Source organism: Camelus ferus, chromosome 11 (genome assembly GCF_009834535.1).
Source record: "Camelus ferus isolate YT-003-E chromosome 11, BCGSAC_Cfer_1.0, whole genome shotgun sequence".
NCBI classification, from domain to species: domain Eukaryota; kingdom Metazoa; phylum Chordata; class Mammalia; order Artiodactyla; family Camelidae; genus Camelus; species Camelus ferus.
Genome location: NC_045706.1, coordinates 24,465,471 through 24,485,137, shown reverse-complemented (window position 1 = coordinate 24,485,137; position 19,667 = coordinate 24,465,471). Strand labels below are relative to the sequence as shown.

At 37.4% G+C, this 19,667-nt stretch overlaps 1 protein-coding gene across 2 annotated transcripts in view; it reads right to left on the bottom strand.

Annotated features, from left to right (window-relative positions):
• The window catches only part of ARMH3 (armadillo like helical domain containing 3), a 152,824-nt gene that overhangs the window by 94,275 nt on the left and 38,882 nt on the right, over positions 1 to 19,667 (bottom strand). For both annotated transcript variants that reach the window (XR_004323817.1, XM_032491046.1), the window contains exons 16-20: positions 17,120 to 17,178; positions 15,508 to 15,573; positions 14,572 to 14,641; positions 13,427 to 13,487; positions 3,666 to 3,754 (exon numbers count right to left, since the gene is read on the bottom strand). Coding sequence is in view for 1 of the 2 variants with exons in the window: in XM_032491046.1 (XP_032346937.1) it covers positions 3,666 to 3,754; positions 13,427 to 13,487; positions 14,572 to 14,641; positions 15,508 to 15,573; positions 17,120 to 17,178 (345 nt within the window). In the remaining variant the exon portion in view is untranslated. The remainder of the gene's footprint in view (positions 1 to 3,665; positions 3,755 to 13,426; positions 13,488 to 14,571; positions 14,642 to 15,507; positions 15,574 to 17,119; positions 17,179 to 19,667) is intronic.

Genomic DNA, 19,667 nt, shown 5'->3' with positions numbered 1-19,667 from the left:
ACTATTATTATTATTATTATTATTATTATTATATTATTATTATTTGAGGTCAAAATACAACATTGGGCTGCTTTAAGAGAATGTTGATTCATCATTACTGGAAATTCTACATACCCACTCATCCATTTATTTATTCATTCAAATGTTTTCTGAGCCCCTATTATAAGCCAAGCAGTGTGCTGGGGCTAAAACAATGATTAAAACACAGGCCCTGCCCTCCAGGAACTTTTTAAAAAGGAAAGATAGATATTTAAACAAATCATTGTACAGACATAGGCAAACATAGCAAAATAATGTGATATGCTAAAATAGAAGCCCGAAGTTCTGTAGGAAGACACAGGAAACAAAACATAGGGACCAACACGACTCTAGCCTCAAGAATTTCAGAGATTACTAAAGTTCCTAGGAGGGGTGTAGCACAATCAGTAAATAAAGAAAAAATTAATCAAGTATTAAGATATTCTATGAAGACAGAATTAATTGGGAGGTTGTGGAACCTAAAAATATGGGGATTCTTAACATGGGATCATGGATGGGCTTCAGAAGGTCCATGAACTCTCTGAAATTATATGCAAAATATATATGTGCAAATGGATATTTTCCTGGATCATATCTTTCATTATAATCTCAAAGGTAAAGAACTATTTCACTAGGATCTTATCCTAAAACCCAATTTTCTATCTTTATCAGAGAAGAGTTTTAAGATCTAATCTTTTACTCAAAATAGGAGATCTGGGTAGCCTAGAGGTCAGAGAAGAACTATGAACTTTCCATAACTTGGTGAAAAATAGTGACTGCTGAAAAGAAGGCAATGAGAAAGGCAGGATTTCTCCCTTTCCATATTCTAGTTGAAGTTAGCCTAAATATATTTCCCCACATACTCAGATACCATGGTGACAGGCATCATATAAATAGACAGTGGCAGCAGGGAGTAGGTCACAGCTTATGTCTGTGAAACCAACATATCAGGCAGGATTAAACCCTAACTAATATAGTTGGCTCCTCCTCATCCATAAAACCAAGCCTGAGAATTCCATACAGGAATTTGGAGGGGGACCTCTGGCTACCTCCCTAATCACAAAGAGCTACTATAATCAAACATATAAGAATAAAAATCACCACTAGAAGTGCAGTGATACTAAACACCCCCATTCCAAATAACAAATGGCATTTGGACCCTAGCTGACCGCTTCCTAGGCACTCCAGGTCTCCTGTGTTTCCAAGCTAACAACAAATATCTTACCAGTCTTATTTGTAAGTAAAATTCAATTAACGTTTGCAGCATGGGCAAGCATCTATATACATAAGCATGCTTGCCATGATGAGCTTCACACACCTCCCTCAAATCCGTAAGTCTAGAAGGCAAAGAAAGAATGAAAATACGGGCATACCAAAATATGAGGGGTAGTCAGCCAAGGAGTAGGTGGATCCACCATAGCCACATTTATATTCACTGATTGTAATATTATACATTATCATGGGCTCTGATGCATCAGATGTAGTGTAGTGTTTTGCAGCTTTCCTTAACACTTGCTGCTCGGCATCTCACTGTATATACTCCATCCATGAATATGGGGAGCCAGGGTTCCAAGAGGGCTCACCTAGTCTGCATTGGAAAAGGAACTATCCTCACTTGGCAGAGAACTCTAGTACAAACGCCTATGCCTTAGGAACAAGCAGCTGTCCAAGTCTCACTAACGACACTCATACACACTTCCTCTCAAAACTATCAAAGGCCTTAGAAAGCAAATCAATCAGTCCTAAAATAGTAAATAATTATAAACAGAGCTGAACATGACATAAAGTACTCAAAAAAATAGTCAACCGACCAACACAGAATGAAGAATGGTCTCCTGCCTCATAATTTTCTAGCCAGAATAGGAAAAGCTAATATTCAGAAAGATAAATATAAAAGGCATTTTGTATCACTTTAAAATATAATTGCCTTTTAAAACAAAAATGATGGCAATGTATTTTGGGATTTATAACATATGTAAAAGTAAAATGTGTGACAACAGCAGCATAAAGGACAGGATACAAGGTAGAGGTAAGAGACTAATAGGAAGCCCTAGGCCCCAGGGAGACAGACCAGGGTGAAGGGTAGGAGGCAATGGAAGAGGCAATGGAACAGGACAATGAGGAAGATGACAAGCATAGAAGAAAGGCAGACACGGGATGGCTAGGATAGAAAGGAAGAAGAATAGAATAAAAGAGAAAATAAAACCAGAAGAGAATCAAAAGCAGGTAGAAACAACTACTACCACCAACTCTTCAGTATTACAATGTGTAACTTCATCTCAGTTATAGACATCAACCATTTGTACTTGTTTTAAGTCCTACAATTATCCTGATATCCAGAGATTTGCATCATTTTTGTGTTTTCTCTTTAATTCTAAAATTTTGGAGCCTAATCATCACATAATTATCCATATATAACCATAATAGTCCTTTATATCAAAAAGAATTGTTCCTACCTAAGAAATTCTACTAACTTTAGTCTGAATCTCTTTTGATCTCTCTTTAGCATTTCTGACATTCCCTTCATCTCAAACTCTCACACAATCATACTGTTTTCTCCTAAAATATCAAAATGCCACTATTGGCACTTAGTGTTATTGTGCACTCCCCCTTCACCACCATAGGCAGTAACTACAAAGAACTTCCTAATCCATTAATTAAGTATCTGTACTTCCCATTATGAAGGACTAAATTTAGAAGGCCAAATTGAGTTGGGAGGAAACCATGTGTCACAACAAGTGAGATGAATTCCATGGAAAAGGGCAGGGTTACTGGCCCATTTCTCATAAAGCCTCTGACACTTAATACACCCTCTTCTGCTCAGAATACAAAGTAGCTCTCTCAAGGGTGGGGCAACGATTCATCACTATAATCATCTGGAGAAGACTTTATTGTACCACCAGGTCACAAAAGCCACAGGACTTATCAGCAAGCAGATGTCACAGAGAACATGTCTCCTCTGCTTTCCTGAAACCTCCAATTTAGTTGCACAAAAGAAAGGGGTAGCAAGCCAGTATTAATTGTACCCTTAGAGAAGAGCCACTTCTCGCCTGCAGGGGTGACAGTGACTTTGCTGGGCTACCAAATGGATAGAAAGGCAAAAGTAAACACTGTAATTTGCTGTTTCTGTCTGCAGCACAGGGGGACTGGTAAAACTGACACTGTCTGTAAACAGTAATAATGCCAGATGTAATACAAAGAACAGGATTCCCCCATCTCTCCACCCTCTCCCCACCCTCTCTCCCTATGACATTCCTCCTGAGATTACTCATCCCGAAGAAACACACAGAAGCCTCCCTATAGTCCATATGCTGCTACCAAATGGAGCCAAGGGAGAATCCAAGTTTGTACTGACTCCTCCTACCTCACTCTCACTCAAAGGAAGAATCATTGGAACTCAAGAAATATTTAATTCTACCAGCTAACAAAAAAATACAGGGAGGAGAAGGAATAAGAGAGAAAGTATGGAAAAGATATGTGACATACCCAGGTTTGGATTAGAGTAAGGCTGAAATGACAAAAAGTATAAATGAAAATAGGAGCAACCTAAACAAACCAAAAAATTTAAAAAAAAAATTCACCTTATGCCCACGTCTAGGGGCTCATAAATGATATAGTAAGAGGATAAATTCAAAAGAGAAAGTTACCTGACCAGAGTTCCCGCCAGGTATAATGCAGACGTACTCTACACTTCTTCTGGTAGCAAAGTAGTTTATGTACTACCTGAATGCAGCGCCTGTAACAGAAAAAGAAAAAATGGAATAACCCAAATACCCCTTCTCTAGCAAGGCAGCTTTGCTAAGGCCACTGAAGAAGCTGGATATGAACTTGTACACATGCAAAATAAAGGAACTTTGACCTACAGTTTTCTGGTGGATATATCCCACCTCCCCCCACCATACACACACTGCTTGTGTTAACTCCCCTTATCATTAGGAAAAGAGAGCTATAACCACATACATATCAATATTCAATTAGACACAATTGTTAACATTCCCTTGAGTATCTTTCCTGAGAGGAAGGATGCACCAGTGGACCAAAATTATACTACTCCACTCAAAACTGCAAACATATGATGAGAAAACACAAAATTAAAGAACTTAAGTCTTTAGATCTATTTAAATTTGTTTTTAATATGAATTAAATTTCAAATAAAATTTAGATTTAAAATTTATTTAAAATTTAAATCTAAATTTTATTTACATTAAAAGTTAAATTAAAAATTCAGTTCCTCAGTTGCACTAACCACATTATTTTTTTAAACATTTTTTATTGAGTTACAGTCATTTTACAATGTTGTGTCAAATTCCAGTGTAGAGCACAATTTTTCAGTTATACATGAAAATACACATATTCATTGTCACATTTTTTTTCGCTGTGAGCTACCACAAGATCTTGTATATACCTCCCTGTGCTGTACCGTATAATCTTGTTTATCTATTCTACATATGCCTGTCAGTATCTACAAATTTCGAACTCCAAGTCTATCCCTTCTCACCCCCGCCCCTGGCAACCACAAGTTTGTATTCTATGTCTGTGAGTCTGTTTCACTAACCACATTATTAAATACTCAATAACCACACAGGGCTAGTGGTTGCCACACTGGACAGCACAGATATACAGAACTTTTCTATAGTCACAAAAAATTCTATTGGACAGTGCTATTCTAGATCATTGGAATATTCAACATTATTCACATCCTAACAACATATATGTTTTTGAGAATATTTCCAAATAAGCGGTTAGTAGGTTGAGATTGAGATGAAAGACATTTTTAAACATTATAAACCTAACAACAAAATGTTTTTTCATCTCTGACTGGCGTAGGGTTTTGAAAGCTTGAAAAGCTATGGATGTTCAGCAAATGGTGTTAGGAAAACTGGACAGCAGCATGTCAATCAATGAAGCTAGAACACTCCCTTACACCATACACAAAAATAAACTCAAAATGGATCAAAGACTTAAACATAAGACAAGATACAAACCTCCTGGAAGAAAAAACACAGGCAAAACATTATCTCACATACATTTCAAAAATGTTCTCCTAGGGCAGTCTACCCAAGCAATAGAAATAAAAGCAAGAATAAACAAATGGGACCTAATTAAACTTACAAACTTCTGCACAGCAAAGGAAACCATAAGCAAAACAAAACGACAACCTACGGAATGGGAGAAAATTTTTGCAAAAGATGAAACTGACAAAGGCTTGATCTCCAGAATATATTAGCAGCTCATACGATGTAGCAGGAAAAAAACAAACAATCCAATCCAAAAAGGGTCAGAAGACCTAAACAAGCAATTCTCCAAGGAAAAAATACAAATGATCAATAGGCACATGAAAAAATGTTCAATATCACTAATTATCAGAGAAATGCAAATCAAAACTATGATGAGGTATCACCTCACACCAGTCAGAATGGCCATCATTCAAAAGTCCACAAATGACAAATGCTGGAGAGGCTGTGGAGAAAAGGGTGGGAATGCAGTTTGGAGCAGCCACTGTGGAAAGCAGTATAGAGATTACTCAAAAGACTAGGAACAGACTTACCATATGACCCAGTAATTCCACTCCTGGGCATATATCCAGAAGAAATCCTTCTTCAAAAAAACACCTGCACTCCAATGTTCATAGCAGCACTATTTACAATAGCCAGGACATGGAAACAGCCTAAATGTCCATTGACAGATGACTGGATAAAGATATGGTATATTTATACAATGGAATACTATTCAGCCATAAAAATGACAACATAATGCCATTTGCAGCAACATGGATGTCCCTGGAGAATGTCATTCTAAGTGAAGTAAGCCAGAAAAAGAAAGAAAAATACCATATGAGATCACTCATATGTGGAATCCAAAGAAAGAAAGAAAGAAAGAAAGAAAAAGACAAATGAACATAAATACAAAACAGAAACAGACTCATAGACATAGAATACAAACTTGTGGTTGCCAGAGGGGAGGGGGATGGGAAGGGACAGACTGGGAGTTCGAAATTTGTAGACACTGACAGGCATATGTAGAATAGATAAACAAGATTATACTGTATAGCACAGGGAAATATATACCAGATCTTGTGGTAGCTCACAGTGAAAAAGAATGCAACAATGAATATATATATATTCACGTATAACTGAAAATTTGCGCTTCACACTGGAAATTGACACAACATTGTAAACAGACTATAACTCAATTTTTAAAAATAGTTTAAAAAAAAAGCTATGGATGAAAGTATAAAGGAAAATATTGATAAAATTTACTTCCTAAAAATGAAAACCTCTTGTTTGATTACAAAAATTATAATGATTAAAACTAAGAGTCAAACAATACAGGAAATTACATTTGCAACAAATGACATGAAAGGGTTACTATGCTTAATATATATAAATTTATACAAATTGATAAGAAAAACTAATGCTCCTAATAAGAAAGATGGGCAAAGGAAATGGTCAACAAATTCTCCCGTCCCCCAATAAAGGGGAAATATGGAAAGTTAACATTTTCCAACAATGTTCAACTTCACCTAAAAAAGTCATATTAAAACAAGATCCTGGGGGAAGAGTATAGCTCAGTGGTAAAGTGCATGCCTAGCATGCACAAGGTCATGGGTTTGATCCCCCAATACTGCCGTTACATAAAAATAAATAAATAAATAAGCCTACCCTCTCCCCCAAAATAAATTAAATAAATGAAAAATACCACCCTTAAAAAAAAAAAAGATCCTGCTTTTGCATATCAAATTAATAGATTTTAATGCTGACAAAAGTACAGCAAAATAGCCACTCATATATTATCAGAGGAAGTATAATTGGTACAGAGCCCTTTTAGTAGACAATTTGGCAATCTCCATGAATAGTCTTAATAATGTTTATATCCTTTGATCCACTAATGCCACTCCAGAAAATTCAGCTTTAATCCAGAATGGAAAAAAAAATGCTTTATGCAAAAAGATGTTCAACATAATCTTATTCAGAGTAAAAGAAAACTGGAAATAACTGTGAAAAGAATGTCCAACACTGAAAGAAGAGTAAGTAAATCATTACATAATGTTATGTACTGTGTTCCTCCAAAATTCATACGTGGATATCCTAACCCCAATGTGACTGAATTTGGAGAAAAGGCCTTTAAGGAGGTAAAGTTAAATGACGTCAAAGGCTGGGGCTCTAATAATCTGCTAGAACTAACTTCCTTATAAGAAGAGGGCCATCTATAAGCCAAGGAGACAGGCCTCTGTAGAAACCAAAGGTTCTGGCACCTTGATCTTCGACTTCCAACCTCCAGAGCTGTGAGGAATAAATTTCTGTTGTTTAAGCTACCCGATCTGTGGTTTTTTTGTTATGGCAGCCCACGCAAACTATTACACATACATATAATGAAATCTCATGAAGCTCTTTAAAAGCACATTCATGGAGAATTTTTCACAACACAGATATTTCTGTTATAATGGTAAATGAAAAAACAGCATGCAAAATTGTATACAATTAAATATATAATGGTTACAACTATATTCAAATGCATAGAAAACAGATTAAGTTTTCATGTTAATGGTGGTTGCTTCAATGTAGGATTGTAAGTGAATTCTATTCTTTCTCTTTTTCTATTTTCACCAAATTTTCTACAAGTATATTTTACTTTTATAGCTTAAAAAAAAAAACACCATTTAAAACAAATTCATTTAAAAAAATGTTTTAAATCTAGAAAAGGGCACAAAGGGACTTCTGAAAGATAGAAATGTTTTATATCTTGATTAGAATAGTTGTTACAGGGATGTATACATTTGTTAAAACTCATCAAACCACTCATCCTACTGAAATCCTGTTAGTAAGTCCTTGGCAATGGGGGTCTAGAAACCAACAGGCAGAACATGAGAGAATTAATATGGAGAGAACTAGTATGTAAATCTGTGAACCAAGAATCTAAGTACTCAAGGTTTTACACTGTCATTTCTTAAATTAAGTTAATGTTCCTTCTACTTTTGCCAAAGAGGGAAAAAGTCCAAGCAAAAACAAAAACCTTGGCAGTAGTGAGGATATAGAGAAGTTGGAGCCCTCATACCTTGTTGGTGGAAATGTCAAATGGTATCACCACTTTGGAAAATAGTTTAAAAGTTTCTCAAAATGTTAAACATAGAGTTACCATATGGCCCACAAATTCTACTACTAGGTATATACACAAGAAAAATGAAACATACATCCACACAAAAGCTTGTACATGAAGGTTCATAGCAGCATTATTCATAACAGCTAAAGGTATAAACAACCCAAATGTCTATCAAATGATGAATGGATAAATGAAATGATGTTGTACATCCATAAATAAAATATAAATCATACAAGATGGATGAAAACATAAGTAAAAAAAAAAAAAGTCAGTCACAAAAGATCATATGTATTTCATTTATAAAAATGTCCAAAATAGGCAAACAGAGAGAGACAGAAAGTAGATTGAGGGTGGGGGCACAGAGGCCCAAGGCTGGACTGTACTGCTCTGAAGCTCCAGGCTCATCATATAAACCAAAAGTTTCAGAAGTCAGACCTATCTCTTCATTCATTCATTTCACAAATACTGACTGCATACCAAGTAAACATCCTACACTTAAGTCTTACAAGAACTAAGTGGTCAAGTTCTTAGAAACTAGATACGCATAACCTGCTAGATTGAGGCAAATGAGAGAGGCTTTTTTCTCTTGAAACTGTTCTGACATGAAAAGAATAAGGCAAAGAAAACAAAAATAGAAGAGAAAATAAGCAAGGCAAAAGGGCTTAGCAAAGTGGCTCCTCTCCACATAATGTGCCCCAACTGAAATTCAGCTGAATGGTAACTTCAAGTGGAGAATACTTCTAGAGGTGGGATTAAGACTCTCACAGGTTCTATGGCTTTAATATAAGACAAAGAGTATCCTGAGATCTCACTGACTTCAGCAGGATCCTACTAACTAACACCGTATCGATCTGTAGGGTATCAATTTGACAGTTCATGGAATCAAGCAAAAATGGTGTAGCTAATTTCTTGGGCCTCTTAGCAGAAGGTAAAAAAAGGCAAAAAAAAAAAAAGCATCCCCCCACAAACCAACCCTCCACAAACCTCCCTCTGTGAAGTGAGAGCTAAAGACACTAGCTAAAGGGATTAAAGTGCCTGACAACACATCAAACATACAATTGAAATGAACTAAATTTGTATGTTAAAGTCCTGGAAGTTTTCAGAATATTTCCAATAATGGGCCTGCATTGCTACCTTACCAGCCTATTCTACTGGCTTCATTATACATATCTCTCTGTTCTTTCCACTCCTTACAGCTCTCAGTAGTTTTGTAGGAGGCCTTTCAGACAGAACTTTATGAGAGGACTATGTAACAGATCTCTCTTAAAAGACTTCAGTATCTCCAGGAGTGATATTAATGCAAACCAGAAAGAAATATAAATTAACATATACATCAATACATGTATCAAAATTTTAAACAATTTCCTTTTATTCTTTAAATAAATTGTATCAAAACTGCTTACAAAGTAATATAAATTGTACTGTAAATAATCCTAGTACTTCCCAAATCATTTGTTGATGTTTAGAAATTGTGGTGTGATCTCCTATATGATGCAGTTGTCACTAACCACAGGATGCCCTAGTTTGAGCCATGGTTTAACTCAGGAATATACAAATTCTTCTATCAATTTGACATTAAACTGATAGTCACTAGGTCCCTCCCTGGTGCTGAAAGCTTTGTTGCAGCCAGCAAGGGTGGCTGGAACCTGCCCATGCATGACCACCCACACACAGTACACTGGACACCAGCACTTCTCACATGGCCTGGACCTGGACAGTTGCACCTTATCTCTATTAACAACACTGTCCCAATACTGAGCCACTATGGAGCAGCAGTGAGATACTATCTATGTCACCACCCTCTGATGCCAGCACCCTCTAGTTCAAAGGCTTTCAACATCCACTCCAGGCTCTGTTCCCACCTCTGCAGCCACCCAAAAGATGACATTATTATCCTTGTGGTCTCAGTAACTTAATACTACTTACCAAGCAGAAAGAAAATTTTAACAACTGCTACGATCTTAAAAACATACTGGTTGAATGACTCCAAATTTACTACTTAGGGTGTCTCTTTATGCATGTAGAGGTTTCCTACTTCAACACAAGACACTTTAACCTGAAATCTTCTTGTAGGGTCCATTGAAATCTCCACACATGGGTTTGAGAATCCCTGATTTAGAAAGACTCCACATTTTCCATGTAAGAGTAACTTAAAGGAGAGTTTACTCTCCTCAGAGACTATTTCCCCTAACTCCCAAATCCTGTAGCAGCAGTGGGGGTGGTGGCAAGAATAAAAGAGTACAGCCAGAACTGGAAATTAACTGGTTGGGTTTTCCTCCCTCTTACTGCTCCAGGCAAGGCTTTTCTTTCCTTCTTCTTCTTCTTTTTTTTTTTTTTTTTTTTTTTCTTTTTTTTGTATAAGCACCTTCCCCCATTATTACTTTACCTACAGCATTCATATACAGATGTGAAACTGTTTCATTTCTGACCCAGATTCTGGCTTTGAGTATTAAGTCTTTCACACTCCATATTTCTTCATATTTTACTAGGAGGATTATAAACTTATCTGAAATGGTAGAAATTCATTTTGCTTTCAATTTCTCATTCTGCTCTATGCTGCTGAAAAGCAGTACATAATGAGAAGTGAGAGTAGCAACCTGGCCTGATGCCCAGCTAGGAGCAGGTAAGTTCACCTAAAAAGGATGTGATGCTCCAAATGCCAAAAACTGGAAAGAGGGTTGGAAGTAAGGAGAGGAAGATGTGGAAATATGCCCATGGGTAGTAATGAAGAAAAGTGAATTCAGCCTGAGGGTGGGACCTTCTGCCCAGCCTCTGCCAGCTTGATGCCTCATTATCTTCTCCATCTTCCCTAACCTCAGGACATTCAATTAGGAAACAGGCGGAAAAAGAATTGAGAAAGCAAGGCAAAACCAAAAAGTTAGGAACTCAGGGGAGGAGGGAGTCAAAACAGTTAGTGTAGATTAGATTCAATGGCTAGGATGTGAGGGTTTGGGTGGACAGATACATACCAGTAACTCTAAATACTGAACACACAGTCTTACCCTGTCATCCCACCTTTAACTGTTATCCATTATCCACTTAATCTCAGGCAACTTTTTTTCTGCCCTCCTATCCTTCCTCCATGCACCTTACATTCTAATCATCCTGAATTACTTCCTATTCTCCAACATGCCACACTTTCAAATCTCCAAGCTTTTGAACATGCTGGTCCCCTGCCTGAGGTGTCCCTCCCCACTCCTCCACATAGAAAACTCCTACTGTTTCTTCATGACTCAGGTCAAATACAGCCTTTTCCGATGCCCCAGTCAGCATTAGTCATCCTAAAGAAATATTTCCTTTGTTACTTATCATAGTAGTAGTTAAGAGTACAGTCTCTGGGGTCAGACAGACTTGAGTTTGACTCTTGCTGATGCAACTAACTAGGTGTGCAACTGTGGCAGCCAGCCTGCAAGATGGCACCCATTAGTCCCCACCTCCTGGCATTCACACTTTATGTAGTCCCTTCTCACACTGTATCAGGCCTGGTCTGTGTGGCCAACAGGAATGGTATGTCATTATAGATTAGGTTATAAAAGGCATTATGACTTCCATCTTGGGCTCTCCTCCTTCTCTTTCTCTCTTGGATTATTTGCTTTGGGGAAAGCCAGCTGCCATGTTGAGCAACCCTATGGAGAGGCCCATGCAGCAAGGAATTGAGATTTGCCAACAACCATGTACGTGAGCTTGGAAGCAATTCTCCAGCCCCAGTAAAGCCCAGTAGAGCTTCAGTGGAGCCAAAACGCTGACTACAGCTTATGCCAAAACTACCCAGCTAAACTGTTCCTGGATTTTTGAACCATAGAAACTGTGAGATAATAAATGTTCGTTTTAAACCTCTCTGTTTCGGGGTAGTGTGTTACATAGAAATAGATAATACACCTGAGAAGGAAGGGAACAGCCCAGGATTTACCATAAGAAAATTTACGTTCATGTTCAAGCAATGGTGCTTACTAACTGAATACCAAATCTCCAGAGCCTCAGTTTCCTTCCTTGGAAAATGAGAAAACTGAGACTATAATAATATACTACAAAGTCAATAACATATCTTAGAACTAGAACATAAGATAATCAAGCTAGAAATACAGTCTGTGGCAAAACAAATCTGATCCCTAAGGTAATGATGTTCAGAGATCCCATCTAACACAAGCAGAAAACTCCTCTAATAAGTGCTTTAAAAAAGCAGCCTTTCATGGTCTTTGAATTGAAATATAGGATAAGATTTACTTTTAAACATCCAAAAGATATGGAAAAATCAAACCACAACCTATTTACCTAAACATAAAATTTGTATCATTATTTCATACCTAGGAAATCAAGACTATGTAGCCTACAAATGGTCTAAAAAGCTGGCAATCTACTCTATTCAGAGTAAAATCTCTTATATCTCCCTAGATCCCAGCCCTGGCATTGGAACAAGGTACACTAAGCTTGCTGTGTGCCAAACTGTTCTCTTACTCAAAAAAGTGGAGGTACTAATTTCGTTGTCAGACTGAGGTTCGATGCTTTTTTAAAAATTTTATTTTATTATTTTTAAAAATTTATTTTATTTGAGGGGGGAGTTAGGTTTACTTATTTATTTTTAGGAGGTACTGGGGACTGAACCCATGAATTCCAATGCTTTTTAAGGAATAAAGGTAATATACACACTTGAGATCACACTAACATGGCACAGCTGTTCTTGGGCATTAACGATAAGAATACTGAAACAGCAAAGAAGAGAGAAAGCCTAAAGGCTTAAACTTTATTAAAATATGATTTTCAGTTGTCTCCAGTTGTACTGGTTGAAAAGAATTGTGATAGACAATCAGATCTCCTCAGTAGGCAGGAATCTCCCAGCCAGGTCACTGTACACACCATCTGCCTAGCTAGCAGAGTTCTGACTAGGCTGCTAGGACAATGTAGGCTAAGAATGGACCAGAAGGTCTAACTCTCTGGTCTTTCCCTGCCTTCTACCTGCTGCTGACTACTTTGATACCAAAGCCCAGGGATAACTAAGTGTTCTGCTGGTATTCCATATCTTTGGATACAAGAGCCACCTATGATCACTGCTTCAGTGTATCAGCCCAGTTCTTCATTCGGTGTGCCTAAAAATGATAATGAAGATGTGAATTCAAACTGTGGTTTGCACTTTTACCCGCTTCTGGGAAAACATATAAATCCAGGCCACAAAATGCTCCCTGACATTTCTCCACATATAAATGTGTTTTTCCTGAAATGACATATATATAGAAGTTTTGTGATTATAAACTTCCCATCACTCAATTCTGTAAAATAGATTTGCACACATTAAATGAACCACAGTACTTACACATAGAGATCCATAGGAAACTCCTTCATCATGTGTGTTACAATAAACTCTACCATCAGGTCTGAATGGGAAAAGGAAAAAAATTAGATCAATCAGAATGAAATTCATTGCTTGCCTTTAAGTTGGGAAAAAAAAAAACCTTCCCAGTACACCTTGCACTCATGCTGAATGGCATCCATCAACCACATCTTTATTAATGTGCACTTAAATTTATTTTATATGAGGCAGTTTTTGCAACACTTTTCAACACCTGACACTTGTAACAACAAAATTAGTTCTGTCTCCTACTTCCAGAAGGATATCTTGACCTGCCAATAAACTCAGATACAAGGGAGATTTCATCATAGATATTTCATACCATGGAACTAATGCAAAATGCCAAAGGGAAATCATATTCTGAGACCCAAGTGATGAGCAAGCTGAGAAAAAATTACGGATCACATCCATGTAACCAGAGACTAAAACTCTAAAGCTATGTAAGTCTGTCTCATCTTGCTATCACACTCAGTTTGACAGATATTGACTGAAATGGTCTGTAGAGCTTTGGGTCAATAGAAGTTTATTATATCGTCTTAATTACTGTTTCTAAAATCAAGTAGATCTAGGAACTAGGGCTGGATATCCAAGTGAAATGAGATTAAGAGTTCAGATCACTCCCCTGAGGAAAATGCAGAATTCTAGGCAGAAAAAATTAGCTATGATACATCCCCCTATCTGTCAGCTCTGTCAATCTCATCTCAGCTTAATTTACTCAGAGGAAGTTTTGTATGTTTGAACCTTGAACTTTAAGCCTCCTAGCCAGCTGACACATCAATTTAGACCAAGAAAAGGAAGGAATAATTTGAAATCTTGATCAGGAGTAAGATAATTTACAAATTTAAATCACATATCAAGCTTAGACTTAGCCATCTGTCTCCCTAGAAAGATCCTTTTCTTTTCATCAGAGCACCCTTTAATTGACAATTATATTTATTGAGATTACTTTACCAAACTCAACAATAAACACGGTTTCTGAGGCCAGGGAAGAAACATAACTAGTAACTTTCTTCACTGAGGAGGAAGAACATCAACCAGGATCTATCCTTCATCTTAATCATGAAAACCTATCACTGGCTCTGAAACACGCCAATCTTGATGACACTCACCGAGTACCGCACATACTAAAGGACGGCAGGGAAGATTCTTGTCTGCTGCCTTCTTCCTGTGTCTCATAGGCTTCATACAAAAAAGAAATTAAATTAGTAGACACCTGAAACAACAGCCAATGGCTCATTATCATTATCATGTTTTTCATGCAAATAAAATCACTACTACAGAGATGCTACTTTTTCTTTCTTTTTCTAGTGGTGGGGGTGGGGTGGGGCAGAGAGGACACGTAAATGCTTCTCAGTTTTCAATGCAGGCCTGTAACAAAAACACAATTCACAGCAAGACAACAGGAACATACTATAATGAGAAAGTTGTCGCTTTTACTTTGATTTTCTCTATACAAGTGATATTACTAACAACAAAAGAGGTATATTAGTATTTTTCTTTGATAAAATAATAATTAAGAAAAAGAAGAGGAGAAGGTGACTATATAGAGGCAGTAACAGTCACAGTTGCAAAAAAACAAAAGAAAGTTTTCAGTGTAAACCTCAATATGATATTTCTGAATGTACCTCCATGTTTTAGAAAATTCCCTGGTCCTCCATATTCTATTTCCCCCACCTCTCAGGTGAATAAATCAAAGTAGTACCTGTCATCGATCAATCAAAGATCATACTACAAACAAAAGGCTTAGGCCTATCTTCTTGTTAAAATCTATGTTACTGATAGATTCTAATATTACTGCCATGAGTATTACTGCTGTGGGTATATGGTTGTGGATCTTTCTATTCTCTCTTGATTAGGTAACACCTCCATGACACACAAAAAATCACAACAGGCATGGGTCTACTGAACAGCAGTCAAGCAAGAGCCCTTTAGCACAACTTTCCACCCGCATTTGTTCTAGTAGAATCAATTTCATCCTCCCCAATCCTACCAACACACACAAAAATTTTCCCTACAAAGAAACAAGAAACAAAAGTCACACCTACCATTCTATGTAAGTTTACACGAAAATTCATGTTGTCGTCATGCAAAAATGCATTGGCATATTGATCCTAATAAAAATAAAAATATAGAGAAAAAGTAAGGAATGAAACCTATACTTAAGAAACTCAGTTTATAATCTATCTATAATCTATAATCTTAAAGTCCAAGGATTTGTAGGACTTAAAGAACTCCTTTCAAGGACCAGTGAGAGAGCTCGTGGGATAAGCCTAGAGCCTTTATGTCAATCCCTACTTAAGCCATGAGATTTCAGTTGGGTGTAATCTTCCAGTGTGTCTCTAACTGGCCAAAAATCTCTAAGCAAATTACAAACAATAAAAATTAAGGCATGGGCATTTGAGGCAAATGCTGAGAGGAATCTGTTTTCCTATTCTCTCTTCCTTCCCATCTGCCCAAGGAGGCTGCTCTGTTTGTGACAGCTTGAAGGTTCTCATAGGAACTGCAGGATGCATGTGCAAGCTCCACATGAGGATCTACAATTAAGAAGAAAGGTCTGCACTCCGCCGGGAATGGGTTTGGCACAGCAAGAGAATACTGCTTACACAGGCAGCATGGCAGTAGGCAAGACCCCATTTATCCCTGGCTTTGCTGAAGACTGATGGAAAATCAAAAACCTCTCACCATGGGTCAGTAATAAACATTCCTTGGACCTTTCCCAATACCTGTTCTGAAGATCTGACATGCCTACAGACTCCAATTACTAGGAACTGTTACAATCTGTGAAAAACAACTCCTTTAAAGATTTTCTTGGAAAGATTTTTGAAAAGCAATTACACCCAGGCCCACTGCTAATAAGCAGCTCTTCTAAAACCAGCTACCCCTAACCTGGTGAAAAGTAGGTCATCTTTCCACAGAGAACATAAAAAGGGAAAGACTGAGAGAGATCTCTACTCCATGTGGACCACACCTTTACTTTTTCTTAGGAGAGAAAAGATCAAAATAAGGAATAAGTGAAGGAGGAGGTTGAAAGTACAAATTTAGCTCTAAATTGACTCATTTTTTGGCATACCTGTGTTGCCACCAAGATCTAGGGTGAGTTCAGGCCCAATTAATCCAACCAAAAGTGCCTTCTTACAAAGCCAAAAACCTCTTCTTTTTTTCCCTTGGGCTCTTGCTCTTCATCAAACTGCAATCAGCCCACTTTACTCAGTTTCCAATTCCCCTCCTTGGCTTTTCTCTCTACCTCTCCCCACAGGAAACCTGAGCTCCTTTTTCCATTTTGCTAAATGCAAAAGACCAAACATGAACAGCTTCAAAGGAGCAGGATTATTTTTTCTAAAGAGGCATAAGTCTCATTTCAAACTCTTAAAAACTAGAATCTTTCAGTTCTCAATTATAGTTATTACATATCACAATTCATTATTAATTCATGCAGTAAATTCTAATTGAGCCTTTACTATGTGCCAGACACTAAGAATACACTACGAAGAAGACAAAGTACTATTGGAGTAGGGAAGAGACAATAAGATGGGGGAAGATTTTTCTCCCTCAAGCTTTAGGATTATAAAAGCCAGGAGACAGGAACTGGGGAAAAGGGCAGAAAGAGAAAACACTTGGTGCAAGATAAGCTAATACCAGAAGGCTGGTGAGACCTACCTCTGCAATACATGTAAGGATAATCAGACAGAGTTTGCCACTGTGAAGTCGGTGCTCATCTGAAAAGAAAAAATAAACTCTTCTCTTTAAATCATCCAGACCATGTTTCTAGAAAGAATAAAGATGTGTAGCATCAAAAAGAACATTCATACTTTCTTTCCCTACAAAACTCATGAATGAAAGTCAAGGTTCTACTAGAGTAATCCTTGCTTATCTTCTAGGCAAAAGAATTGCCCCAGTATTTTTTTTAATACTCTGGTAGTCTGATGAACAGCTAACCACCATCCAGAGAACCATGTAATTATTATAATGTTTCCTATTACCATCAGGGCCATGCGCTTAGTTTCCGTATCAGCCCTTTGCTTCTGAATAATCAGGTCCATTCCCTTTCCCACCCCTCCCCATCCATTAGCTATAAGCACCATCATCTTTACCCACCTACCACAAAATCTAGAAAAACTTTATACCTGTTCTTCGCAAACTGGCAGTAGAATCAGAAAGAAGTTAACTGGAGACTAGGGTCCACCTCATACTTCTCTTGTACTGTGAATATTACTTATATATGACCAGGAAAGCAGAGAATTCTTAATCATTTTTCTTACTGCCTCTACAAATATTTATTTAGTGCCTACTATATGATGGACACTGTGCTAGGCACTAGAGATGTAGCACTGAACTAACCAAAAGTCTGTGGTCTCTAAGAATTCACATTCTAGTTATTAAGAAAGAAAGCAACCTCAATAACAGGGCTCTAAGCCCACATGAATGACCAAGAAAGAGCTACTCTATCACTGCCAATTACCAGAACCATCAAAGCTTAATTACTTTTCAGGATCTTTGTGGGTGACAGGGTGAAATGGAGGAAAAAAGAGGGTCATGCCAGTATATCCAAAACAGATAAATGGCTTATGATGTTTCAAATTAGCTTTGACAGGACCCAGACTAAAGTCCATTCTGGAGAGATCTATTAGCAGACTACAGTGCTACAGAAGTTAGCTAATAGTACTCATCCTGACATTAACCTGTTACTTCCTCAAAGATGGAATCTATCAACTAAAATCTGACAATCAGAAGGCATAATGAGGGTTGTGGTCAAAGAAATACATTCATCTCTCCTCAGAGATAGGCCATGCAAAACAGAAATGATGCTAATCCCTATCTGGCATTCCCAGTGGCTTACACCAGAGCCCCTAGGCAGCCAGAAGAGAAATGCCCCTGCCTATGCAAAACTAGATTCATGAGACTCTTCCACCTACACTTGGACACAGGGTTTCTCTGGCACTATCCTCCCTTTCCCCCAAAGCTCATAAACAACTCTTATAGAAAAGCCTGTAGCTATCTCTCCACTTATAAAGAAAAAGGAAAAAAAAAAAAAACTGTTTCTGAATATAAAAATAGGGCATATTTCATTATAAACACTTTTTTTTAATTCAGAAAAGCATAAAAAAGGATAATAGAAACCAAGTTTAATCACACTACTCAGACACCAATACTGTTAAAACTTGGGTGAATCAACTTTAAGTCTATGTATGCACAGATATACATACATATCTTTAATATTTTTGCCTAATGTATATTTTAAAGATTAAGTATATATTTTCTTAGGGTGACAATACCCAAGTCAGAAGATCTTCAGGAAAAAAAGGCTTTGAAAGCAGAGCCAAATCAAGGAGATGATAAACACAAAATTCTGGAGAATGGTGAGGAGAGTAGTAACTCGGGAGGGGACACAAAGGTAGTTTTAACAGCATTAAGAGTTTCTTAAGTTGAGTGGTAGGTTCACATATGTTCACTTTATTATTATACTTTATGACCTATGCTATTTATTATGCTTATTATAAACGTATAACCTGATAGTCATATAGTCATATATATTAAAAGCATCTTTTTATAGGTATCAAATGATAGATATATAATAAAGAAGAAATAGTATTGAGAGGAGGGGGAGGAGGAACAGAGCCAAGGGAAGAAGTTGCTTCTATTGCTCCTAAAAACATAACGAGATCCTGTTAGCCAGGTCAGGATCTTAATCAAAAGGAAGAGAGCTGGGCCAGTGAAGCCACACAGGAGCCGTTTTTAAAAGTAACTCTTCATCATACCTAATCATATTTAGGCTGCCATACATACCTTGCCATATTTAGGTTACCTGTTGGCAAAGACCTAACCCAGTCTCAATTTAGAGAAATAGCCTGAGACCACACATACTGCAATTAAAATGCCCTCAATTTTGCTTTCCATTTTATGGATGGCAAAGTGACCAGGACAAAGGGGTTTATATAATCATTAAGGCTAAAAGTGAGTTCCAAGGGCCTCAATTCACTGTGCTATATCAAGCAAAGCTAAAAGTTCATTTTCAGGGTCACTGCTATGCAGTTTTTCTCTTTCTGTGGTTGCTGCAATATGTCTAGAGAAAGGAAGAGGTTACCCATTTCCATAAAGGAGAAGCGATGGCCTCAGGAAAACACTGATACACAAGAGTCTCGCTATCCTTGCCTGCCAGATCTCACTTGCCAAGTCTCAGAGGCTCACCATCTCTGCAGCTCCCAAC